Here is a 27,531-nt window from a genome sequence, read left to right as displayed (position 1 = left end):
TTGCGGCACGTTGCTGTCAGCGCTGAGAGGGGTGCAGAGACACACGAGCAGGAATGAAACGCAGAAGAGAAAAGGCAAGGAAACGCGATACCTCCAGTAAACACATGGTGTGTTTCATTATGATTATCATGCTTTTGCAGTTCACTATTGCCAAATGGCATTAATGAGACAGTCGCTTTCCCTGAGACAGGGATTAGGATGATCTCTGACCTCTGCCTTCCGACGTACTGTAATGTCAACACTTCTCAAGTCTTTGGACAATATAAGATGGCAACCCCAGCCATTGTTGTGCCCTTAATTCTGTGCTATCAATTTGCTGGCAGTGGGTTGAGCTGTCAGATCAGAAGAAGCTTCATTGGAATAAAGGTGGGCAGATGTGTGATAATGAGACAGAAGCATACAGATGCTAATATTCCTGTTCAGCAGAGCAGGCCTGTCTTCGTTAGGCCAAGCCAGCTGTAGACTGTCAGACACAGGGAGGCTGACTCCTCCTGATTCCCATTTAAGATCAGCCTCATTCGCTGTCTGTCAGTGAACTTTTCCCTCGCAGGGGCTCAGACCCCTGGGTGATCAGCCGCTCGCCGACATAACGAAATGTCAGAAGAAGTTTAAGTTGTGTGAGGGTCTGTGATGCTTTCAGAGCGCCGACTGATGCTCCCATCCCTCCTAGGTGTCTTGTTAATGATCCACCTGGAAGGCTCCAGGGTATTTGCCTGTATTTTGTTTTCTTATTAAAATGCAGCATAAGCCTTTGTCAACATCTATGTCAGCAACTGTAAAGACTAAGCATTGTTATCAGGAGCATAATTAGATTTTCTATCCCATGGAACTGCCACCTGCGCTGACCAGACAGTGAGTTTTGTTGTTTTTTTTGGGGGACCGAATTATTTTATTTTCCTTCCCGTCACCGAAACGTGTTTCCGTTCTCCAAGCCGAAGCTTTTCCCGCCTGTGTGGGAGTTGGCTGTTCTAACAGGGGTGGCTAGAATCCATCTGAATATCCCGGTACCGTCGTTCCGGGGAGAGGAGAGTGGGGAGAGAAATCGAAGGGGAAAAAAAGCAGGAGGTGTGAAAACAAAAGAGGGGAAGCGAGCGGCATATTTAAATGAAAGATGACAGAGGTGTGACCCATTTTACATTCTGTCCTGACACTGTGTGGCGTAAGTCAGGGCCCCAGTCAGTCAGAGCCCTGGACCGCTACTCAATTTGTTATGTCAGTCTGACGTTTCGGCGACTCTTTAATGAAGACCTGACATGACAGCATCTGACCCGACTGTTTGGATATTAATATCTGACACGTATAATCTTCAGTAGCTCACAGGCTGCAGAAGGCCGGGATTGTGCTCTTTTGTACAGGTCACATCCTGGTTTAAAAAATGCACACTGCTATAAAAGTGTGATCTGTGTAGAGACCCAGCACTGTCTGAACATCTTAACTTTAAGATCTTAAACAAAAATGACCTTTCGATGATTATATCAGCGTGCCAGTAAATTCTGACAGCTGGAAAGGACATTTTGCCACAATAAGATAATGATCCTTGTTGCTTTGTGTGCTGTGTTATTAAAACACGTCTTTTTCCTAAAAATAACACCGCGTGTTGTGTGAATGACACAGGATGTGACTTGTGTGTAAACACAGCAATTAAGAAGCAGTTTGAAAAGGGGGTGAAAACAGATCATTTCCAAACACCACTTTCCCTCTTCCTTTTTTTCTCGTTCTTTATTTCTCTCAGAGACAATTATTTGTAGAATCTGTAATTGGCTGCGCTCATAACCGCTGAAATTTTACTATGCAAGGACATCTTAATGCACCCCACATGTCTGAACTGTCAGAACCTTCCCACAGAAACTCTCTGACATAAACTGCAACAGAAAAAGTTGCACAATTACTGGCGTATCTTTAGAAAGCGTGCGCGCGTTACACAAATGTCTCTGAATGACAAGGAGAGCTGAACCACGCAGAATTCTTCCTTAGAGTGGCATTAACTATTTCTACAGAAGATAATTACTATCAATTAGCTGAACTTAAAAAATTAAAGCCTGACAGTACAAGAATGAGGCCACACAGGTAGCCAAGCAGCCGGCATGACAGGAAGGTTACATCCTTGCAGCCTGATGTGGTTAGATCTCAGAACTTCAGCAGGGCTGGCCCTGGTCACTACTGGGATGGTGGCGTTGGTGGACCAGTAGGCTGCGCTGTTTCCTCTGAGCAATAATTTCCAAACGCATATCCTGTGCCAGACAATGCCACAGAGAAACGGTAGTGTAGAAGGTGTCAACATTCAGCAGAGATGTTAAGTTAAGTGACTGGGTGATTAAAGATCCCATGGCACTGCTCGTGAGACTGGAGCTGCTGTGTGCCACGCAGGTGGGGGCTGCGCCTACGCTTCTCTGATAAATCTCAGTGTGAGATGCCAACACTGGACACCGACCAGTGCTCTGGATCTGCAGTTCCACCCGGGCTCAGATCACTGCGAGGCGATCCAGCACTATCACACTGCCCTGTGGGTGGTCAAAACAGGGAGAGGGTGCAGTTTGTCCAGAGGTGAAGGAATCATTTCACTGCATCCCTCACCTAATGCAGAATACGTACTAAATAATACAAGAATGCATCGATCATATTAATGATGTCTTTACAGCTAATAACCCCCCAAAATAAGTGTTTTTGTATGCTTTCTGCGTTCATTAAAAAGGAAGCTGCTTAGAAGTTTTGCCTGGGAAAGAAAACTGCCAGACTTTTCCCTCTATTGCTATCAGTTTTTTTCACCTGTTGTCTCTAGCTCTTGCCTGATCTCAGACAGATGCTAAGTAGGACTCACTAGAGCCTGCCTGCCTCCCTGGAGATATGTGTAATGTGTGTGTCACCTCTTGGCCACTTAGTAAACAATAAACAATGAAGAAAGACTGCAGCAGGCATGGCTCATTGGTTAGGTCTGAGGTGGCAGTCTGGGGCTCATCTGAAATAGCCTCTATTTGCTCCGCACCCAGTACTCAGCTACCGGTGCGTTTGTCACATCAGTCGCTCATCTTGATGTTTTCTGATGAAATTCATTTTTGATCATGTGCTTTGAGTTGTTATTAGTTTCCGAAATGAAATATGCAGATAGCTGCGAAATAATTAGCATTGCTGAACAGTTTTACAATTAACAGCTTTTTAATTGTTGCATACCCTGTCTCAAATTAGCTCGCGAAATATCTGTTATAGAGCAAAGTTTAATTACAGCAAGCAAGTCAAATATTTGCATATTTAAAATTACCATTTTAAATTACTCCTGCTGATATTTCTTTCTTCCCATTCGTAGCATTTTTTCAGCCTTAAATGCAGCCCAGCGTCCCACGATTGTGAGACACTGAAGGCTTGCGTATGGCCCTAGACATGAAGAGGGAGAAATTGTCTTTCTCTCCCTTGATTGGGATCTGTGCATGGAAATGATCTGTGAAAAAAACACCTGAGTCCTACATAACGTTGTTCTTGCATGGAGATGAATAAATAATATTAACATTTTGAAAAAGAAATACATCTTATAAGCCTGCAGTATGTGGGTGCTTGCAAATAATGCCATAGGAAGCTTCAGCTCTCAACAAAAAAAAATGAAATGAAATCTGTTTTATGGGCAAAAGAATGGGCAAGGAGGTTGACTTTGCCCTCCTAGTGGTGTCTTGAATATCAAGCTCCCCTCACTGCTCAGGTTAAGAATGCTTGAATAAAACATGTCATGTGCAGTGTAAGTGATCACAGAACAAAGGCACTGTGTACACTTCGAAAGAGAGACCCGCTAAAAGAAATACAGTAGTCAAACCATGGCTTAAATTAACCTTTTTTTTTTTACAAGAGAAAGGAATCTCAGCTTGTAAGGAATAAAAATGAAAAGGTTTAAGTGGAAGCTGTTTGGCACAGGCATATACCCAGCATCCCAAATCTTTTTTTTCCTCCTCCTTGCTTTCCTTGCAGGACTTAGTGTACTTTTTGTGTCCCAGTAGGTATAAAGTCTATCAGAATGCATTTGTTTCAGGGCCTTTTATTCATTTTCAAAGGGTTAAACAGCCTATTTACTGGGCTGTCAACATTCCCTAGACCAGCTTGTGAAAAAGTCTGGTCTAGTTTTGTTCAGGATCGACACTTGTCTCCTTGGCCTGTTGTTGTTCACGTCGTGTAATATCCATGACAATCGTGTTGGGCTTTTCAGGGGGCTCTGTAGTGCTAAATCTGAGAGGCCATTTTCAGCCCGTAAAGAGCTTTATTTATGTGGATTTGAAAGAGTCATGTGAAGGGCCCTCAACTCGAAATCCTCTTCAGTAGGTCATCCGAGTTTCAAAAGGCTTTAAATGCAGAGGCAGTGATCAGTACTTCCATCACGTTCTAATAGACTGACATGAACGTTTGTGCTTGAAAAGAAACAGCCTGAGAGAGAGCAAGAAAGGGAAGGAGAGAGAGAGAGAAAGAGAGAGTGCGAGCGGAAAAAAAAAGTGAGAGGGAGAAGGGATAAAAAAAAGAATAAAAGAAAGGATGAAAAAAAAAGTGACGCAGATTTGCCCTAAATTGGAGTGACGTGCAAGGCAGTGAGAGCACTTGACTGGCAAGCTAACCTCTCCCGCCCTCCCTCTTGCAACCAGCATCACAAAGAGAGAGTCGTGGGAAGCTGGTACAGAGCGCAGCGTATCCATTTTCATGGGCCATATGGAAATTTTGTTTTGTGTACAGAGAAAGTGTCTGATAACAGTGACCTTAACTGCCATATGTGTTTGCTGAATGGTAAACAGTGCAAAGCCAGCCGGCTCCCTGACCCCCAGCATATGGGCATCTATTCTGTAGGAGGGCTTTCACAAACACAGCCCCTGTCCCTGCCATCTTGCTGGTCTCGCCCAGGGGATTTCGTTAGATTTGTTAATGAATTGCTCTATTGACTCATATCTTAGCTTGCTTCATTAGAGTAGATGAACACTTCTTTTTTTTCAGTTCTTGCAGGGGACCAGAATTATCTTTTGTGAGGAGGTGTTAAATCTTCAGGCTTGTCATCTGTTTTTTCCTCCTTTCTTCCTTTATTGCTAATTCATATTGTCACACTTTAAGAAGACTCTTGACTGCTCAGTGAAGCTGCAGAATTAAGCCTCAACACGTCTCCCCCCCCTCCCCTCCTTTGCCTTACCACCCTTTCTCTTCCCTCAGCAAGCCTCTCTAAATCAATGCCTTTTTCTTCTCGTTATGAGCAGGACCGTTTTTCAGGACCCTACCTGCTTTACAAATAGGCGAGCGCTGCGTCGCCCTGGTGTCAGTGTGCTACAGTGAGGCTCCATGGCACCACCTGTCACGAGACGCTTTGAAAAAGCTGCTACAACACACCAGACCAGCCTTCTGCCACTCACTCATCCCACACGCCTTCACACTCCGCCCCGCTGTCCCGTGCGCGGACACGGCCAGGCAACACCGCGAACTCTCACACCACCGCCGATAGCACGAGGGAGACAGCGCCACTGCCCTAGCTGAACAGTGAGTAGGACTTTTAAAGAAATTGAAAGAAAGCCTTCATGGAAATTCATCTTTTCCCTTTATATGCTTCTACAGAGCGGATGTTTGCTAAATATACTTAAGCGCAAGTGCTGTATGCTGTCTGGAACAACTACAGGCATTCCCTTGCATTATGGGAAGGCCTCTGCACAATACAGAAGGGGTTCAGGGCTGTGCATACTCTGACACTAGAGCCATTCGTGTGTAATGTGCAGGAATGGTCAATATGGACCAGTTACATCCAGATCAAGCAATAAAGATTAAAGAGGAGGAGAGTACCCATATCTAGTCCTGCCAAACCCTGGATGCCACCTCTAGGCATGGCCAGTTTAAAGACACCTTCTTATCTGCACTCTTTGTTAACAGATGAGGAAATGCTGAACTTCACTCGGACAGCAGGCTTGAAGTATATATATATAACGTTTTTCAATTAGGACAACCATCATATCTCATAATGACATTATTTGTCCATTTTGTCTGCAGTATTATCTTCTTTTTTTGCTGTGCAATACACATATAAAATGCAGAATATTATATTCTATTTCATGAAACATAGGTACTGTATTTATTTGAGAACCTGAAGTCTGTGTAGCTTGTTACATACATGGCTTGCACACACGTTACCAACAATCTTGTAGTTTGAAAGCACACTGAAAGGCCTTATCCATAAGCAACATTTGACCCAGCATGAAATCTCATAGCTGCTCCCCAGACCCTGTGTATGCTTACAGTCCTTTTCTGTAACTATATATAGTCAGGCTCTCAGATTTAATCCCAGACTGGCAGAGTTGGAATTTTTGAATATCTAAGACTCAAGATTCAGGAGAAACAAAGATGAAAAAATGAATGCTTTTGCTTCTACATGAGACAGCCAATCTGCAGATTCAGTGACTGAGCCGTAGTCAGTAGGCTTTGATGCGGATGGTTTCCTGTTCGGCTCGGAAGAGTGGCTGAGTGCCGGAGAGCTGTGAAAGGCCGGCCGCGCAGTAGGGTTGCAGGGCTGGGCCATTGTGTGAGAGGAGGATGTGTTGCAGATTCCCTGGGGGCTCCTGGCTTGTACTCGGTGTAAATGACGCAAATGACATTTTGAAACTCCAAATATCTGGGTGGGTTCCCCCTCCCTGGGGGGAGCAGTCCAGTCCCAACAGCAACATAAATAAAAGGGGAGATCCAGTCCCCAAACTGAAAAGACAGTTGCAATAAAATAGGTGGAAGCTGTTGGGTGTTCTCGCTCAAAATGGGATTTCACTTCTTGTCTTATTGTTACAGAATTTTCCCCTCTCTCTCTCTTGTTTTTTTTTTAAAGCTTCCATATTACTTTAATTTTTACACAACCATATGCGAGGGTTGTGACTTCTTAGTGACCTTGAGACTTAATTCTTTTGATTTGGTTTCACTGGGAGAGTGCCGTGACCTCTCAGTGTGCTACCTCTTTGGGTCAGATGCAGTCAAAGCCAGCATGGCCTGTGTTCCACTGCAAATCCTGACAAGCTGTAAATAACTCGGGCGCAGGGGCTGATTAAAGGGAGAGTTTGCCCAGTTACCATCAAGATGGAGCCCTTAAAAAAAATCAAGGATTTAACAACCTGATGGGAAACCACAAAGATAACCATATTTGTTTTCCAAGTCCAAAACTTTTTATTTGCAATAATATGGGTCATAAAATTAACAATAAAAAACATTTTCAAGTTCACATTGCAAAGATTTGGTATTATCAGGCTCCACACTTAGTATCCAACCACTAATGATCTGAAGAAGGTCTGCGGACCATTAATCTGCTACTGCTCTCTTAGTAAAGAGCACTGTTTGGAGTGGGCCTCTGTGACTGACCTTCTGTACAGAGTTTGGGATACTTCACTGGTGCTTCAAAGCATCTTGCACTTGGGAGAGTTTCCAGTGGGTGTGATATCCACATTTACACATGCTAGTACTTGTCTAATATTACATGGAGATGGGGTGACCCTGCTTGGTTAATTTTCAGAAACACAGATTCACATTTAATCATTTTGTTTTATTATTTATCAAATCCCATGTGACTCGTGGCATTCTCCTTGGGCAGATAAAAAAAAAAGCGGAACATCATCTGGTTACGATTTTTTATTTATTGCCTTTCCCCTTGAATATAAGTTTGGCAAAATCCTCAGTCGCTGACATCTCACATGAAGCGCTTGAAGGATCTGTTAAATCGAGATTATGGTAAAGAGATCTCATGTTTGGGGCTGGGAGGGTTTACTGCTTCACTGGGACATAAGAGCATTAGACAGGGAGACACCAGTGACTTACTGTAGGTATTGACGAGCAGCTGGATGATCTGAGAATGTCCATGAAGAGCTGCAATATGAAGTGCAGTATAACCCTGATAAAAACAAAATAACAAAACAAAATGCAGCAATCAACCTACAACAAGATAGACACAGGACTTCAATTAACTGCTCTTTAGCCCTACGTATACGACAACATATTTCAATGCATAAGTTACACTTCAATACAAGTTTGGTAGTTTATTATTTATTCATGTATTGCTTTTCCTTTGAAATCAGTTTTGTTTGGAGAAATGCATTCACATAATTGATCAAGTTTGCTGTCACACTTGATGTTTAGAGCTGATTTCATGCCTTAGGAGGATGTTGAGGTTTTGTACACGGTCACACAGGTTGTGGATACAGTTTTGTAGGTGTGTTTCTGCAGGAGGAGGTCGTAAAAGGTGAACACTGAAATTGTAAGCAGCACAGCGGATTAACGGAAACTCGGGGACATGTGCAGAAAGGAAATATAACTTATCTTATAGGTAAAATGTAGTTGATCTGCTCAAGGAAGTTTAAAACTACTGTTTTGACGTAGTATTTAAATGTCAAAGACCTTACATGAGTGAATCATTAAAAAATGTATGTATCAGAGAAACTGTCCTGTAATCACTTTATTAAACAGTATAATCAGTGATGATCTTACCTTCCCATCAGCCAAGTTTTTTTTTAAGAAATCTTAATGAAAACTTGTTTTTCAGAATGTTTTAAATGAATTTTGGGCATACTTGCAGTTACCTTTGATTTATGTAGGGAGACATGAAACATTTTTTTTCTGTTTCCTTTAAACATTTATTAATATATTATATCCATTATTTATTTTGTAGTAATTAAAGTGTGGAGTACAAGTAAAACAATTACCATGGCAAACAGACAGCTGACAGCAGAGAAGTTTCACTTAAGACCCCTGTTTTCCATTAAAGGCACTGCTAGGAGAAGCAGTTGGCTTTTATTTCACATACTGCTGTGCTCTAGAGGAATCTTAATATTTCTCCAGTATGTCCAGCGGCGATACCTGCTGTGGGCTACGTTTGTCATTTGAAAGCAGTAACACGGATACACCTTTCAAAATCCTGTCATTTTAATTTGCCATTCCTTGGCTACCAAACAATTGCAGGATTTGGTAGCCGTTATTTCAAAGGAAAAAAAAGTAAGAGGGAAAAATATTTCAATATTAGCCATTTGATTTGATTAATAATAAATGTAGCCACACACCACCAATCATTTAGTCTGATTTTCTGTTTTGGCACAGCATTGCTTTGGGAATATCTGACTAAACAAAATATAAGTTTCATTTTCTTCTTTCTAGGATAAAATACCAAAATTCTATTGTTTTTGCCTTGGCCCACAATGAACTGTGCAACTTCCTAAGGTCTGTGAACTGGGTTTCCTCTACCAGAGGGTTTGTAGTTTCAGTCTGACAGTGTAGAAAGCAGAGGTACACATGGAAGGCTCTGTGTTTTCAGAGCTTGCTCTTGCAGCACACTTTACAATTTTTAAAAAGGTCACCAATCTTTTATGTGTTCACCTCTGCTTTTAACTTTTAATGATGAGGGGAAAGGTCAAAAGCTTCAAACCAAGAGAAAGTAGAGGGCTCATAAAAGTCAAACGAGATCAAGGTGGGTTGATGTGCAGAGGTGCACTGGAACCAACACTGCTGGGGAGATGATATAGCTGTAAATACGAACACCTCGACTGCAGGACAGTAGCAAAATAGGGGTGACATTCAGAGTGTTCATTAACTCACTCATTAGTCAAACAAATTAGTCCAATAGGTAGCATTTCTGAAGATGACAAACAGCAACAAGCAATCTAGCAAAACTCTGCCTGGGGACACCCTTCGGTGGTCCTTATAAAAGTATAATACAATAATAAATACGTTCTAGCAGACTTAACCACACAAAATAGAATTTATCTAGCATGTTTGTTAGTTATCTGCTGTGACTTTTTAAAGAAACAGTATTTAATTCTATAAACAGGAAGGTCTTCAATGAAAACAGATTTGTTTTAGTAGCCGATTGATTATTACTGTACTATGTGCCACGAGTAACTGCACAGTCCTGATTTGGATTGATGTGCCTAGTCAGTCAATATCAAAGACTAGAAAGCTTGTGCTTGTATCATATTTGCCTGTAAAATGAACCATGTTATAAAAAATAGAGATGGTTGCAGGTAATCCACACAATTTGAATGGAATCTCATGCTGAGTCTACCTATTTATTGTGAAATTTGTTAAATGAGATATGTGTTTGATTGAGTATATACAAGAAGACAGTATATGCATTGAGTATATGCAGGAAGACAGCCTTTCAAGGTACAGCAGAAGCCAAATTGCTTTTAAATTTCCTAAGTAGCAGATGCAATGTACTGTGAAATCGGCACAATTAAGAGAGCACAGGAACTCCAGATATGACAACAATGTAAACACTCGCTGAGTTATGTGAGGACCTTCCCCAGGCAGAGTCCAGAAACTCCAAGTGAAGTGGCTTTGAGAACCAGGAAGGGACTTCAAAAGATAAATGATGTAAGTGCAACAGTATCGCTGTAACTTTTTGGGCTGGTCTCGTCCTGACAGCTGTACAGGCCGGAGTAAATGCTTCTCGGCTGCCATGCCCAGACTCTGCCCCTGCTGTCAACAGGACTATCAGCTTTCATGCATCATCTATTATCTACTGAATCTGTCATTGCCGAGGAGAACTGTTTTTTCAGTTTAAAAACCAAGAAAAGAAGTAAAGATGGACAAACCTCAGCCTGCTCTTATCGTAATGTGGGCATTTTGTGAGTGAGTAAAGTGACTGGGAACCCCAGTGGCTCAGTGCAAATTGTGCTCCGAAGGGGAGAGGAGGGGATCTTTGTTTGTTTGGACAGATGCACAGAGCCGTCTCTGAACTTCTGTCAGTGATCAAAGGAACTGATGATGTAGAACAGATTCATGGGCTATGTCTTATCAGCCCTTAGTTTGCCCGTCATCCATCATGCGAACTCCAAGCTCTTCCCTGAGTGATGATGGCACCCTAAACATGTTAAATTAATCACTGCCGCTCTGCTCCGGCCAGGTGTCTTGCCTCCAGAAATCCTGGATATCTTATCCCAGGGAAAGAGAAAACACTGACATTCACAGCAGCACTAATACAACTTAATTTATAGCTTTGTTCTTTTAGATTGGAAGGAGGTTTTGAGGAGCGGGACTGGAATCTGAAAAAGGTCTGAGTTTAAGGGAATTTTTTTTTATTCAAAAGGTTGTTTTGAACACGAATCGACACCACACACACACACACAAAAATCACCTGGAGCTGTGTGTCAATATTGTGCTTTCCCTCTACCTGCCTGTGCCTGAATTTACTGGCATCCCCTGTTCCTGATCTAAAATATGAAACGAGTCATTGGCCAGAAAACATAAACCTCTTATTGTTCTTTGAACCTCTGCTGGTACATTTGGTAAATTGCTGCGTTTCACAGTCAATGACCCTCTGAGCAGGTGCTCCCTAGTGTCAGGGTTGAACTTCTTGAAGTGAAACTTAGTGGAAAATTTGGTACAAAAGTCACTTTTGTCCTTTTTGTTTTGGAAATAACACAGATACATGACACATAAATTTAATATGTAAAAAAAAACTTGTATTTGTGCTAATTTGTGTAACACTCCAATTTGAGTTGCAGCAAATATTCTTTTCTACAATATTGCACAATGAATTTTTGACCCTTTGTCCACAACTTTAAATAAAGTGTTTTTTCTGGCCACTTTTTCTTAAAAATAAATGTAAAAACATCTTTAATTGTACCAGACAGTTGAAAGATCAATTAGAACTGAACTAATTATATCAATTTAATTACCATACATTTTTTTGTATGACCTTGTATAAATAAAGATTGAAACACATGACCTTTTGCATGGAAATATTAATAGGTGATAAATGGGTTATCTGGGCCACATAAAATAATGCAATGAAGTTTCTTAGACTTCTAGCATTCCATATAGACCTCAGGCTCATTATTGGTTGTGTTTCATGTCTTTTAAAGAGGCATCCAGTGTTTTGGAAAAACAAATCCGACATGAATTAAGCATTGTTTTCCTTCTTATCTGTGATGAGATAAATCCAGATTTTCAACAACTAGTTGCCTTGGTGGTTAAGGCTAAGTTTGTATAAATAAATCTGTTTGTTAAATGTGCCCGTCTGATAGATTAAGATCTGTTTCCTGTGCCCCTTTGTAAAAGTCAGTGAGCGTCTTTTTTTATTCACAGAGGCAGAGGGGATATCACTCTGTCTGGCGTGACAGCCCTCCTTTAGCATATTCATGACAAATACAGACTCATTTCACAGGTGTATTAAAATATTACTCACCCCCTTTAGAGATGTCACCAATTCCAGCAGTGAATAGCCGTGCATGAAAATTGAGGGGAAAATATGTAGAAAAATAAGCACACATCAGAGGCAGGGTCAGGAACCTAATTTCACAGTGACATTGGGGTAATTTGGCTTTGAAAATGTTTGTCAATTCTCAATTCATTTGAAAAAGCATAGCACCAAAAAGGCTGCTGTCTGAATATGAGATAGCCAACCTGAATTTCAGTATTTATAGCACAGTTTGCAAATACATTACCCCTGTCACAATGAAATAAGTGACATACTTACATGCTGTGAGGAGTTGGTCCAAAGGTGTAAGCACCGGGGAGGGGAAGATAAGAGGAGAAGTAATTAGTACATTAATCTTTTTTATGATATCATTTTTCAGACATATATGATCGTAATGTAAATTAGAAATAAGGAGGGTTCATGGAAAATAGAATTAATTCTGAGCAGGTCAATCGCCCTACAATAACTGCATTACAAGCAAGGTGTAATTTATGGCAACATTTGTTCCTCTTTCTTTTTCCCCACTGTACCCAGCTGATTACACTACTCCTGCTCTCTTCTATCAGTTGAAAGTCAGCTTATGAGATAACATTCTGCGTTCTAATGAAATTCGCAGCGCAAAAAAAAAAAGAAGAAAAGACAACCTCCTTCAGCGAATCCAACAAGGGCTGCTACAGCTCTTAATGGCATTCTATGGATTATTGATTTTTGATTTAGTTTCTGCTCAGCAGAAGCCCATTTTAACAGCACCATTACCTCCATAACGATTAGAGACAAAAAGTTAATTATGTAATTATAAAGCCAATAACAGACTTGTCTGGTTTACTTTGCTTTAGTCAGTTTAAACATTATCTCTTGTGTGCACATCATAACAGGCGGAATGTGAGGAGAGAGATTAACGCCTTGAAAGCAGATGCGAAATTTAATTCTCCAGGCCATGGCTGTCTGGGAAACCATTAAGTAATCACAACATTCTCCCTCTATTAAATTCATGGCTGCCACTTTGCACACAAAAGGTGGAAAAAAAGGGTAGTGCGGAGCTTTCCATTTTTATTGACTGTAACACCAGTCTCGGCCCGAGGCACAGGAGAAGAACGCTGTTTAATAGGATGCCTCAATCTGTTTGGAAATGAAAAGTTTGAGTGGATGAAATAAAATAAAAAGAAAAAAATAAATATGTTGGCTGTGATAAAGCGCGGAGGCAGTGTTCACCTTGAGAGAAAGAAAAAATGGTGGCAGGAAGATATCGTCAATACCTTTAAATTATTTTACCTCAACTAAAAATGACTCGCTTTCTCGCTGTGAGAGATAAGATGCTGTCTCTGTGCGTAAATTGGTCCTTGCGTAAATGAATTCAAATGGAAGAACTGAAGAGGGCTTAAGAGGATTGAAGTTCTGTAATTGGGACTAATTGGTCAGGATTGGGCAGGGGGTTGCTGTGGAAATTGGTGGAGTAAACACAGGTCTGAAGTTATATTTATTTATGGAATAGGCCTTAAGGGAGAGAGTTCAGAAGGGTAAATTGGTATTTTAAAAAATGTATAATAATTTTTGAGTTATTATACATTTAAAGAGAAGGGTTACATTTGATTAATTAGGTAGTTTCTTATTTCAATTAAGTGTATTAATATGAGATAGGAAGAAAACCATAGGCCTGGTAGCTTCTGGGATCTCTCTAAGTAAAAGCAGGCCCAGGCTGAGTACACATGTTGGAGGCATGCTTTTAGATTTTGAGTTATAGACAGGTATGTCATGTTTCTAAATCAACATGGTTTTAGAAAAGGAAGTCTTGCATAATCGCTAGTTAGAGCTGAGCAAGCAATATCAGGAATGTATGAACATACACAGAGCACGTGATGTAGTGTATTTAGATTTTCAGAACGCCTCTGATAAAGTTCCTCTAAAGAATTGTAAAATTTCTGGTGGTTGGCATTTAGGGCAATGTGTGTGCCTGGTTTGAGAACTGGTCAATAAATAGAAAACGGAGTGAAGATATGGGGGGAATACTCCATGTGGGGGATGTAGTCTGTGGAGTACCACAGGGATCTGTACTGGGGCCACTACTCTTCTTAATTTATATCAATGGACTAGTTCTGGTGTTGTAAACCCATCAAGTTTGCAGATGATACAGAAGAAGGAGGATTAGTAAACACTGCAATAAGCAACATGAAATTTAAAACAATTTAAATGAAATTCAACACTGCTTGAACATGCAGGCAGGCAGTAAAATCAGACACTATACATTCAAAATGGAAACTGCTTTGCGAGAAGAAGCTACTTTAGAAAAACTTAGGATGTTTATGTTTACACATTTTTTAAATCTTCTAGATGATGTCGGGGAAGCAATAAAATGTGTTCATTTAATTTATTTTATTGCCAACAAAATGTTAAGATGTAGAGTAAAAAGTGTAGAATTTCAAGGGGATGTTTTGATGAAATTGTGTGATGCAATAATAAGGCTTAATTTAGAATACTGTTGAAATTTTTAATAACACAATGTACAATTATATAAATACAATTTTATATATATATAAATAGGAGGTATTGATGTTCCTGAAGTAGTCCGTAGAACCGCAGCCAGACACATTTCAGGGCTTAAGGGATGGTCCAACACTACAAGTGTTCAGTTCTTGGAAAAGAGAAGAATATGGAAGGGACATAAGTATTTATAAACACTGACAAGGTCAACCCAGTGGACGTCCTCTGAATCAACGATGATACATGGACCAGAGGACACAAAAGGAAACTACGTGAAAGTGCATTTAAAACCAAGAACAGGAGGCACTTCTTTACCCAAAGTGTTGGGAGTGTGGAGCAAGTTTACCAGCCAAGCTGCTGAGGCTGCTGCCCTGGCTTCCTTCAAGAAACAGCTAGATGAGATCCTTGGATCAATTAACTGCTACCAAAGAGGTTACATGGGCTTAACGGCCTCCTCTCATCTGTAGCTGTTCTTATAATGAATTATGGGTATGAAAATTCCTCTTGTCCAATCACAACACCACAGGAGGCAAACTATTTTATTTACGAGTTTTCATTCTGTCTTATATAGAGCCGTAGTTTGCCCTTATCAACAGCATGACATAGCTAATCTATATATTTTTGAAGGAATCTCTGTCTAAGGTGGAGTAACGATGAGAGCTAGTTAATATTCACACCCATAACTAATTGCGACAGCATGCTCCTTACATACAACCTAACCTGGAAGTGTGGTCCTTCTGAAACAGGTGAACAAGAGAAACTTGTATTTGCTTTGTTTATTTGATGGTAAAATAAATGTGTTTCCTGCTGGCCTGGGCCCTTACTGCTGCAGTTAGATCTTCAGGTCCCCCATTTGAAGTAATATCACACAGAAAGCTATCAAGTTTAAAAGGCTTTTGAATGAACACGCTAATATGCAGAATAAGGAATAATTCATGTCCGTGTTCCACCTGTTGAAAGACAGTGCAGGAAAGCCTGGGCATGGTTGATAACGCTGCGGATATCAGTGTCCTATTCCCTAGCTAGGTGCCCGAACTAGCAGAGAGAATCTCTGATCTCTGCGCAGCACCACGCTGGCCCAGGACAGAGCAGGCGCGTCTCCGTGCTGCTCCAGCGCATGCTTGTGCAGTAGTAGCGCAAGTGTCAGTGTAGCACAGCCCACGGGGAGCGGGTGCGAGACCCGTCCTCACTGACCGATCTGGCGTTGACGTCGGCGCCCGCTGCTGCCATCATCTCCGCCATCTCCTTCCGGCCGAGCTTGGCTGCCCAGTGAAGCCCCGTCTAGGAAGCCAAGCAGAGACCGTCCATCAGATTGCTTTCTGGGGCCTGTCAATCACACGGCTGCCCCCCCGTGACTTCCTCCTTGGGGTCCTTTGCTGTACCTAGTGTTTCCTATGGCCGGCGACCCCACGCTGGCTGCAACTGAACAACTGTTATCAGACTCAAAAGCAAAAGGACTCCCAGCAGGCAGATAAGGGCAGCCTAAGCATGTGTGCATGGTAGAAATCAGCTGTGGAAACAGAAGAAATTCATTCACACCTCAAACTTCCCAGCAGTGCAAATGAAATCAGCAACTGCATGTTGCCTTTAGTGACGAAGGAACATGAGCTGTTTGTTCTCGGTATATCTCATTACCACATTTAACTGATTCGAACAGAATTACTCCAAAGGATTGTGATACACCTACCCGCTTTGCAAAATCATGCAGTTTTTAAGTAGAATTATTCACAAAATGTATCCAAGCACAACATAGGATTCCTCTGGTTTTGTAATGCAAGGGCAATTTATAGAACAATCTATACAGTGTTCTATATATTTATCTATAATCTAAATATTGCATATTAGTGTAAAGCAGCTATGAAAATCATATAATCAATATTATGCACAACCTCTTGTGTTTTCAATGCCTGATTTCATGCCAAACAAATTTCCACTGCTAACTTTTTTAATGCTTGCATGCCATTCAGCTGTTCTGCTCGTTTTGATCCCCTTTTGTTAATTGCAGAATGTATGCCTTAGCTGCTTCAGCTCCTATGAGCGGGATGAGAGAGCTGCTCCAGCGGAGGTCTGAGAAACGTCTGGGGTGTGTTCCCCTGCCCCTCTGCTGCAGAGGCCTGGCACAGTGAAGCCAACTCCCCCCCCCCCCCCCCCCAGGACGAAGCCTGTTGCTTCGGTCCTCTTCATCCAACGACAGACAGACACCAGAGGCCTCCAGTCCACTGCATGCAGCGGGTGAGGAGATGTTGCATTTCCAGCACACATAAAAATGAACGAATGGCAAGTCCCATATTTTTGGGATGGAGCAGTTTTTGTGTGCCTCTGACAGCTGGTGCATTCTAGATAACATTAGAATTTAAAAGAAAACAAAAGCAAAACACAACACAGTCTTTCTTTTTTTTCTCTCTCCCAGTTTACACCAATGATGGAGAGTTCCTGTCAGGGAAATTCCCACCAGAGACAAGACAATATCGCATCTTAGCCTGAAAAAGAATTAGAGGTATGTGACTGCTGTTTTTTTAAGCCTTTCATTGTGCTTCTGAAGCAGAATTAGCCGCACAGGTAATTCAAAGCCTGGGGAATAAAAAGAAAAAAAATGCATTGCAACATGCACTTACAACCAGCAAGGAGGAGAGAATAATTCAAATATATACTTCTGGTGCATGTATCCTGAAATCAGGATCAGCTGTTTTAATTGCCTTCTCATCACCGACGTCTAATATATTGTGCTTGTTGACACAAAATTAAGAAGATTAAAACAGAGCAGAAAAGTGTTGCTTGTTTGTCACAGAAGTAGGCAAAGTCTCCTGGCCTGCCATGCGCTCACTCACCCAGCCTGCCTCCCCATGCGGCACCCCTCATCCCTTCCCTTCAGCTCCCACTGACACCTGCTCTTAGTGCTCTCCGCCGCAGAAATCGGCGCTGTGAACACAGTTTGACATTTCCTGACATTTCATGAACTAATTACACTACAAATAATTAAGCATGTTCACATCTGTAACAAACGAAGGCAAAATGGTTGTCAACGGTCGTGATTGATGACCTCCCTGAGACTTTATCTGATGAGCCCCCCACCCCCCCAAACACACACACACACAAACAACCACCCCCCCATATTCAATACACACACAGGCTGGAACCTGGATGTTGGTGTTTTGTGGTAGCAAATCTGCCTTCAGTCCCCCTTTTCAAATGGATCAAACTGGAGAAGGGGCTTAAAGAAAAGGATGGGAAAATTAATGACTACAATAAAGTATTTGCATTTTTCTTACGTTGGAAAAAAAAAACCCCCACAAAGAACAAGGGACATGACAACCTCAATTATTTGGTGGTGTTAAGAGTGCAGAGACAGCTCCTGCTGGAGAGGGCCGGGGGGGGGTACCCATGGTGTCAAGTGGGCTAGAAAAATGGCAGGTGATGAGGACAACCCCTCTTTATTCCCAGTCTCGCGCGGAGCTCCGGGCCGTCACGAAAAAGACAAATTATCGCAAGATGAATTTCATGGAGGGGAAGAATTTGTCACCTTTTTAACATGCCCCTTAGAAACTTCAACACTGCCATTGTGGTGCACTTTTAAAAAAGAAAACTTCCATTGAGTCACACGGAGAAAGAAGGAGAGAGAATGAAACAAAAAAATATCTGGATGCATGTATCTCGCGCTCTCAGCCGCACTGCTTTAGAAAAACGATTTATTTGGGTTTATAGGGCAGTAGTAAACGTTGTGTGCTCACAGTCTGCTTAAATGAAACAAACTGTATGAAGTAATCAGAAACATCTCTGAAACACATTGCTATGGGTGTATATAGCAATGCTGAGAGAGGAGGACAGTTCACTAACAAGTTTTCTAAACCTGTACATGGATGGTTTATTACAAGGCTCTTATATCTCTGAGGTAGGTTTCAATTGTTATCGTATCCCTCAGTAAGAATTATTCTGCACGAGCCAGACATTGAACTCATTTATTTTGCTGAAACAAATTAAATCTTCTTTGCTTCGATAAGGAATTGTACATATGATAATGCTTTGGGGTATTAGGTACATTCATTGCTGTCTACCTAGGGGTTATCACTATTAAGAAGAATTGGTGGGATGTGTTTTAATTCTACAGTAATCTGCATGTCAAAATTCCTAATAGATCTACAATAGAGAAGATATTGCAGTATTCAACATTTTGACAGCATTCACATACTTGTATGACAAAGGCAACAAAGTTAAGAATGAGAAGAGAAACAAGCTTTCAGCACTGGGATATTTTTATTAATACTATACCAATTTTTCTGTACTGAAAGCCTCTTTGTCACTAAAACATGCCACAGATGAATTCTGCGTTTTTAAACATTTTCATTTTAAACAACCGCTACAGCAAGTCAAACCTCTCTCCCTTTTATTGAAAAGACAGAAAGTAGTTAATCAGTTTTAGCATTGCCAGAAGCTGTGGGACATTTTGGGCAAAATACAGAAAAATAGCAGGACTCAAATGAAATCCGTCTTTGTAAAACTAAACCAATTGAGAAAGTACTGGTCTGTGATGTAACAGGGTTCTGTGGTGTCTGCTCATTTTGTGAGGTATATTAGCTGTCATCAGGGAGGGTGCCTCTGCAACTAATATTATAGAGAGTGACAGGAGTGTAATTACAGTCAAGTGCCACCGTCTGTGTCAAAGTTACATTACAGCTCGAAGGTCTTACACAAGCCTTTCATGAGTGCCTGTAAAAATAATCAGATTTTTGACAATGGCTTTTTTGTACCACTTTTGGAGTTTTATGGTTACAAAGGCAATGTTTTAGACTGCTAAATAAAATCACAAGATTTCATAGCTGATGAGGCTTTTTTCGTGTGTCATGCTCAAATATGTGCTTTTTCCACCAAGCAGTTATCCCCTTTCTTGACTGATAAACAAAAGCGACACTTGTGTGTGTCCGGACTAGGTTTAATAGCAGCAATACGGATATTTTCCATACAATTTATATTTATACATAAAATGTTTATTTAGGACCTGGGTCACCGCAGACTCTTACAACAGCTGTTTTTGAAAGGGAACTGAAATCCTGTTTTTCTTTTGCTTTGCCTTGTTTTCACCTCTTGGCTCTGTAACTGTGTCACTATATTTGGCCTTTCTATGTAGCGTGAGTGTGTAATTCTGGACACAGTAAAGCTATGCATCAGCAACAGCCCAAATAGTCCTGGCATGGAAAAAAAAGATTTAAAAATTGACCTCGTTTCAAGACACTGGAGTTCAATATTTGCTAATGTCTTCTTAAGAGTATAAATAATCGCATCAGCCCTGCCCTCAGTTTAGCCAATTGGATCTCAAATTGTTTTTGCTCTCTTACAGGTGCCTTCTTTAGATTAAATGCTGATGCATCAAACTAACAGCTCCTGCCTTGGATGGTAGGGATAATTCAGTTTGCATGGATCTCTGACCTATATATGCACTGTATCAGTGTCTTCTCCTGAAAACTGCCTGTGTGCAGCAGGAGATTAAGTGTGGTCATTTAATGTAAAAAAAAAAAAACAATCACAAGTTAAAAATATATAAAAGCTCCAAAGCTTTTAGGCATCTTCCTAAGACAGATTTAAAAAATCTTTGACTTTGTCAAAGGTAGGGTGTGATTGATGGGGGGGTTACACAGCCATGCCAGACAGAATTAATTGATAAAGTCACACAGTACAAGAAACCTGAGCTTGAGAACTGATGTGATGAGAGAATGTAATGATTTATCAATAGAGAGTCAGATTCTGGCATCTCTTACAATATCTATGAACTGCAAGTCTACTATTGCACTTTTAGCTCCGGGTGGGACTCTCCTATTGGATCATCAATATTAATGGACTTACAAAGCATTTCCAAAGCCTAGAAGGCATACAGCTCCTTTTGGCATAATTTCAAAGCTGCACAAAGTTGCAAGAGTTAGATTCCGATCTTAGTATTTTATATATATGGGTATCCACCTAGACTTTAAAGGGAACTCTTTAAGGCACCTCAGTGGGCCACCGTGTTACTACAAACATATCCATATTCCTAGAGTGTTTTGGACTTCCCACTGAGTCTCATGGTATTTTTATTTAGTGTTCCAAAAACTACTGGACTGAAACTCCACACGGGCCGAAAAAACACATTTTTTGGGCAATGTTGATTAGTTTTAATATTCTAATTTGCCTAATGGATTCAGCTCAACTGAACACTTCGGAGCAGGACAGGTATTGGTGGTGCCTCTAAATTGAAACAAGTTAAGTAAACTGAGCAGAATTACATAATTTGTTGATTCTACTTTTCTTCGCGGCCCCCAGATCAGATGGTCAGAACGGCCGATCAGCATTACTGATGTCTGTGTTAATGGGAAAGTTGTGTAAATTCACACACAGAGGGCAAGAATTCACTCATAACCTGTGGAACTTCAACACAAGAGAAACAGTATACTGTAAATATCCAAGATGCTTATGTTTTAATATTCTAATACTTCAAACATATTCTAATGCTGCTTAGTGATAATAAAGCAACATTTTTCATTAAGCAAACAGTTAAAGGCCACGTTCTGCATAGATGTGTTTTAATTAAGAGACTAAGCGAAATACCCAGCCTGAAACTGCGGGTCTGGAGGCCAGCTGGCTAGGCTAACCGACATCTACATAGTTTGAATCTGCAGTTCTAAAGAAAATGTTCTGTTCAGGCAGAAGGATCATAACCAGCTTCTCTGGATAAAACACTGGGGTGATTCTCCAGGTATCACAGGCCCGGTTGCTCGTCTCAGCAGCTCTGCCTTGGACAGGCTGAGGGCTGCTGTCTCACACCACGGTTTGCAGCCGGGGGCACGTTTTCAGCTTTCCAAAGAGCGCTTGGCACAACTCCGAAACAGGGCATAAAAAAAAAAATCACGGAATAATAAATAATACCTTTCAATTACGTTATGATGTGTGTAAAGAAAAAGTTTGATTTCTAAATTAAAGCTTTGTACTTAATTGCCAACTCCTGGGGAGGAAAACAAAGAGCTGAATGCGAGCTTTGTGGTCCAACGTACTATTAAATCTTAAAACACACAAGCAGCATTATGGAGTCGCAGTTGTGGAGAAGCATAAGCAAATAAATGATGTCAAGAACTGTAAAGGGCAGCTGTTTGACTCGGAAAACTGCTGACAATGATAAATCATAATTTTATTTTTACTGGGCTATTTCACTTATTAAAAATAACTATACGGCATATTTTACACACACCATCTTTAAAGAGGCATGCGTTAAGTGAGGTGCCCTTTCATACAATATGTCTATTCAGCTGATGAACTAGAGTGCCACTGAAGAAATTGATAAAAAAAAATGAAATGATGTCCGTACAATTCAATAAGCATAAGCAGATCAGCTACAGCACCATGCTAAAACAAAACGAACTTAGTGATTTACTTTGGTTTAAGAATGACGCAGTGAGGTGAAATGTGACTGTTGGCACCAAAGCAGGGAAGGTGATTCAGGTGGTGATCTTGTCAAGGAGTGTTGGGGTGGTTCAATGTAACATATTCAGAGAGGATTTAACCTTGAACCAAAGTACCTGCTGTTACTGAAGGAACACCGTGGCTACAAGCCTGACAACACACTTTGCAATCTAGCTACATAAAAGTAGACAGGCCTGGCTGCCATTCCACAGATTCAGAATTCAGATCATATTATATTAACTGCACTCCAGTCAGATGTTGACAAGAACATACTTCTTGTGTTTGCTAATGGGACAATAAGACAGTAGATTTACATTTCTCTGCTCTGGGTGTCAGAAAAACCACATTAATCAGCTAACATTAGAAATGTGAGCCTGTTTATATGGGGGAAATTAGAGAAGCCTGGGACCCATGAATATTCAAAAGTTATGCAGTAACCTGTGTTTTTTTAACTTTCTAAAACTCACAACATAATTTAAGTCAGAGCCGATTATTCAATTAATAAAACATGACAACACAGTCTCAGTTCCTCTGAAACATAGCCATTAGTAACAATGATTCTAGCTGAGAACATTCAGACACCGACATGATTCTTGCTCTGCATTACTGCTTACGCAAATTAATTTAAAGACAGATTACACATTTAGCCTGAAAATGCACCAAATCCACATACGTCTGCAATCCATGTGCTTTCTGGAAAATGTATTATCTTGATATTCTTTAAAACAGCTTCTTAATATTGGATAGCTTTGTGAATTGGTTCAAATGCTCTCTATTTGAGTCAATGATACAAGAAATGAAAGGATATTTTATTGCAGTCTTAGAGGGATGGGTCCCCTGTTTGTATGGTATTTTATGTATGGTATTTTTTCTGCAGGAGGGAAATCATGTAGTTTTTACATTACTTTGCATTTTGATTGCAACAGAGCAAATTATACTGTCTTCAGAAATTGTCAGATCCTGTAGAAGGAACCAAATGATCTACAGTATATGGGTAGAATGACCTCTTATTTGTTCTTATGTTTTAATGTACAAACATTTTGATCATCTTCCCTCTCTGCTCTGGGAGATTTCAGATGCACTTTGTGGGAAGCAGAACTGACGTCTTGCAGGTGAACTCTGTTGTATTTGTCTTTGGGTGAATTTGATCTTATCCCTATGCCAGTAAGCCTGCAACAGCAGGAATGAGGGAGACATTAATGCCAAGGAATAGCTTCCCAGCCTCATCACAAACTCCAACCCATTAAGAGGGATTAAGACAAACATATTAACAGACTTTTCCTTGGTTTCTGGGGCTGAAGGATTTTTTTCAGGCTGCAGTTTGTTTGTTTTTTTCTTCCAGAAGCAGTTCAAACAAGTCAAACAAAACAAGAAGGACTAATGGCAGCAATCTGTAGTTCACAGTCTGTCATTTAGGCAAGGTAAGGTTACATGTTTATCTGCATGATGGAAGGAACCAGATTTTAGGAGTTAAGACAACTTTACACTCAAGAGACACTACATAACTCTTACGGACCCAGAAATGGCCTAGAACAACACTACATAGGGTGTATAATTCACCCTGCCTATCACCAGAGCCATAATTAAAATTATACATATAGTCTTAATGTAAATGATATTGATCACAATTATTTATCCTTTTACAAATTTATTAATAATATCAACAACGGAGCTGGTTGTAGTAGTAGTAATAATAATATCATAATCAATTATTTATCCTTTTACAAATTTATTAATAATATCAACAACGGAGCTGGTTGTAGTAGTAGTAGTAATAATAATATCATAATCATAAAGTAATTGTAGATTAACATTATAATTAGTAGTAGGAGCTGTGGTAGTACTTACACTAGCGGTTAATGTTTATTACCTTTAATGGAACAATTTATGTATAATTTATGTATCAGACCAGTCACTGGTTTTATAAATAAAAACATTCAGCTGTGTAAATAAAATTAAGGTACTCTGTGTAATCTGTTAATGTGTAATCAGTAAGCAATGATAAAATTGATGCATCGAAAGTTATAGTAATTTGTTTACGATCCTATAACAATAAAATGATGTCTTTGTTGTTTTAATATTTAAATGAAAGCAATTGAGTGAGTAGGACAGCTGAATCAGTACAAATGATATTTCCATTTCAGGTTGCAAAACGTCTGCTATCACCACTAATAATTACAGAACAAAAAATCGTATTGCATCCATCACTTCTGCCAAAAATACAAATCAAAATATTTCACCTGAAAAAAATCCCACCCGTTACAACAATTAAATAAAATCTAAAGGAATCTGTCAAATTTAAATTTCCCACTGTATTTACATTCGTGCTCTTTTTGCTTGCTTGTAAAGGCCAGAGAATGAGTGTGAACATTTTAACAAATATTTAGTTCTTGTAACTCAGAAACCCCCTTTTGAAGACACACAGGCCTCTACAGGCTATCCTTCACTGTTGAGTTTGGAGCAGACTGTCACAAAAGCTGGGATTATCTCCCTTGTTCAAGCTTTCAAATTCAACAACCACACCATGCAAGTTACCAGTATAAGATTATGATAACAAGATCATGTTCAGTTATAAAAACAAGTGTCCTAACTTTTCTCATGTCACTTTCCATCTCAGCCCGATCGCAGGGAGGGAGAAAGGGCCCATATGAATTTATGTACGGCTCATTTAAAAGGCAGCCCTTTGAACTGGATTCATGGGGTATTTGCATAAGAAGATTTGGGAGAGGAGAATGGAGAGGCACTGCATCTGGTCATTAATATGCTAGCTAATTCAGCACATTGTAAGCCCATTGATGCTTCACTAAAGACTCAAATTCAAGGACAGTTATCCCATTGCTATTGTTTAGGCCTGAACCAGTCTGAACAGTTGTTACAAATTACATAGTTAATTGATTTCAAATCTGCTATAAACTGCACAAATGGAGGTTGCTGTTATAATTTGGAATAAACTTGGCAGCTAATAAATTTTGGATACATTCAAAAACAGACAGACACCAAAAATAAGCATCAAAAGTAACATGTCTACATGTTGAAGCCATCCGAAGTGAGCACTGTGCTCTACAGAATTATGCTTTCTAAATAGAGTGCCTCAGTAATTGTATAATTTAGTTTATGCCTGTCAGCTGGATATGCGAGATTCCTTGTAATTGAAACAACCTGTAGCACGTTGTAATAAAACTGGAAATTTAATACAACTTTGAGAGCAAACACACAGCTTTAAAGAAGCAGCAATTTCTAATTCAAACAAAACTTCTCGCACTCAGGTTTAAAAAAAACAGAATGAAAAAAATACTTACAAACTTTTAGTTGTTCCCAGGATATTACGAAGCCACATCAAAGAAGCAAAAATAAAGAAGTTGGGCAACAGTGAGTATTTCAGTAATGATAGTCCTTATTTTCTATCGAATAAAAATGTTCTCAATTCATTTACATGTATAAAAAAAAACAGTAAGAGTTTTTTAATTATCCTGTCGGGTTTTGAACATTGCTCTTAAGATGTATTCAGACAGAGCATGTACTTTCAACACTGCAGCACAGAAATTTTTTTAATCTTAAACATTTCAACACAAGAAAACTATAAATAAAGGGAAAAAAGTTAGTAGTAGCTGTTACTAGTAAACAGCGCTTTTTACATCACTGCCCGCAGCATTCGTAATAAATGACTTAACGTTTGGACTGCACTAACTGATGCGTTGTAGTTTTAAAACAATATAGGTGCACTGAATCCTAGTCACATTTACGGTTTGGTTCCACAAGTGCTTCAACATATGTCATAAGCAACAGCTGTTTGGAGGACTGCACAGTTTCGAGATCCCCACTCCAGAGGCACCATTGTCAGCCCGGCTTTCGAGCTGTTTGTGCAAGGGTAGAGTATTCTTTCCCTCTCAATCTACAACCCAGAGCGAAGACATCAAAGGAGGAAGAGTTTCGCTTTTTGTGAAGTCTGGTCCCTGACTCTCAACATGTGGTTTTGTGGGTCTGAACATCGGCACCTTTTAACCTATTCTGTTAAGATTAGGCATTGGCTTCAATTGAGCATTAGTGAAACTATAGTAACCAATAATCTGCTTGTCGCTGAATAGAAACTATGTATCTTGTCACACAAGAGCTGTCGGAACATCATGGTCCCAGACAAGTTCCTTTGCAAGCTCCTGGCTGCCGTAACAGGGCCCCAAGTCTTTTCACACCATCATGAGGTTCCAACCCTCAGCCCACTCTTCCCTGCTTTGCAAGCCCACTGCCCGTTAATGGTAAATTATATTTAACAAATAGAACATTGTTTTCCGCAGGACACAGGCATTTAATTATCCCGCACAAATGTTTTCCTCCGGCCTGCAACTGAGGGCGAGAAAAAGTGACAAGAGAAGGGGGAAGAAAAAAAAAATGGGATTAAAAAAAAAAACGCTACCAAGAGAAAATTCTAATTTATTTTTTTTTTTCCTTTCGACATGTGCTCATCTCGACTGACCACGGAGAAGGAAACAACGGGAAGCCGCCGAGTGGCTTAACAACTCTGGTTTCATTAAGAGGTGCAAGCAGAGCGCCATGAGTCCTGATGGCAGAGCACAGTCAGGCAGATGCTGGCTTCTTCCTAAGCCTAGCAGGAACTAAGGGCTCCAGACACCACGCTCTTATTAAAGCTCAGCTCCTCTAACAACTGTCATTGGGAACTGCTTCCATAAATCCCCATCGAGGCGAATCTGCGTGTTTTCTTGTCATTGATATCTGGGGTGTCACTTTTGAACTAATAAAGTCCAGGATTAGAGTTTCATCTATATAACAGTTGTTAACTGTGTCTAACCAAAAGAAGAAACAGGCATTATCCTTGAGTACCATTACTTACTGGTACATCGGGCATTTGTAAATGGAGCAAAGATACTGATCATGAACAACAATATATATATATATTGGGATATATACATTTTTATCGATTTGCTGTGTAGGTAGTCATCTGATGACCACATCAACCCGTTATTTCATTTTTATCTGGGTTATTTGTAATATACACGTAACTACATTGTTTAAAGCGGTTTGCAAAGAGCAAAGAGCTGTGCAATGTAAGAGGGAGTGTCTGTCCGGTTATAGTAGAACGACTATTGATTTGAAAAAAAGAAAATAAGGGCATGTTACTATATGTGCATTCCTACAATTGCCATCTTAGTGTCATTTTATCAGGTAAATCTTATACTGCTGCATAAGATAACACACTTCAGTACTGTCTAATTTATTTACCAATAGGTAAATCTTCTGTAATACTGGAGATGTAAAAAAAGCTACAGAAATCCTCTGTTTTAATATTTTAAGTAATGCAGTATACAAAACAGGTGGATTATCAGGTCTCACACAGCACCTTTTCGGTCAAAACCACTTCCCTCTCTGGATATATGAAAGCATTCTACAGGTCAGCTCACCACCCAATATGCATTAAGTGCTTTAAAAGTGACCCTGCACAAACTGGCAACTGCCAG

At 40.2% G+C, this 27,531-nt stretch overlaps 1 protein-coding gene and 1 long non-coding RNA gene across 8 annotated transcripts in view; one reads left to right on the top strand and one right to left on the bottom strand.

Annotated features, from left to right (window-relative positions):
• LOC148644602 (uncharacterized) overlaps positions 1-26,843 on the top strand; it is an 81,064-nt gene extending 54,221 nt beyond the window's left edge. For 2 of the 4 annotated variants that reach the window (XR_015928701.1, XR_015928700.1), the window contains exons 3-7: positions 5,211-5,487; positions 16,644-16,870; positions 17,049-17,135; positions 23,403-23,481; positions 26,542-26,843. This is a non-coding gene — a long non-coding RNA (uncharacterized LOC148644602). The remainder of the gene's footprint in view (positions 1-5,210; positions 5,488-16,643; positions 16,871-17,048; positions 17,136-23,402; positions 23,482-26,541) is intronic. The other 2 variants (XR_015928699.1, XR_015928698.1) reach the window with 1 other exon arrangement.
• Positions 1-27,531, bottom strand: part of LOC148644601 (ankyrin repeat domain-containing protein SOWAHC) — a 131,095-nt gene that overhangs the window by 13,716 nt on the left and 89,848 nt on the right. For 2 of the 4 annotated variants that reach the window (XM_088613997.1, XM_088613998.1), the window contains exons 7-8: positions 12,149-15,919; positions 7,789-7,861 (exon numbers count right to left, since the gene is read on the bottom strand). In XM_088613997.1, the coding sequence (XP_088470123.1) occupies positions 15,782-15,919 (138 nt within the window). In that variant the 3' untranslated portion in view covers positions 7,789-7,861; positions 12,149-15,781. Of the gene's footprint in view, positions 1-7,119; positions 7,683-7,788; positions 7,862-12,148; positions 15,920-27,531 lie in introns of those variants that run through there. The other 2 variants (XM_088614000.1, XM_088613999.1) reach the window with 2 other exon arrangements.

The sequence above is a fragment of the Lepisosteus platostomus genome, chromosome 20 (assembly GCF_059453375.1).
Source record: "Lepisosteus platostomus isolate fLepPlt1 chromosome 20, fLepPlt1.hap1, whole genome shotgun sequence".
Lineage (NCBI taxonomy): Eukaryota > Metazoa > Chordata > Actinopteri > Semionotiformes > Lepisosteidae > Lepisosteus > Lepisosteus platostomus.
Note: the sequence above shows the minus strand (reverse complement) of the source record. Positions and strands in the feature narration are given on the sequence as shown.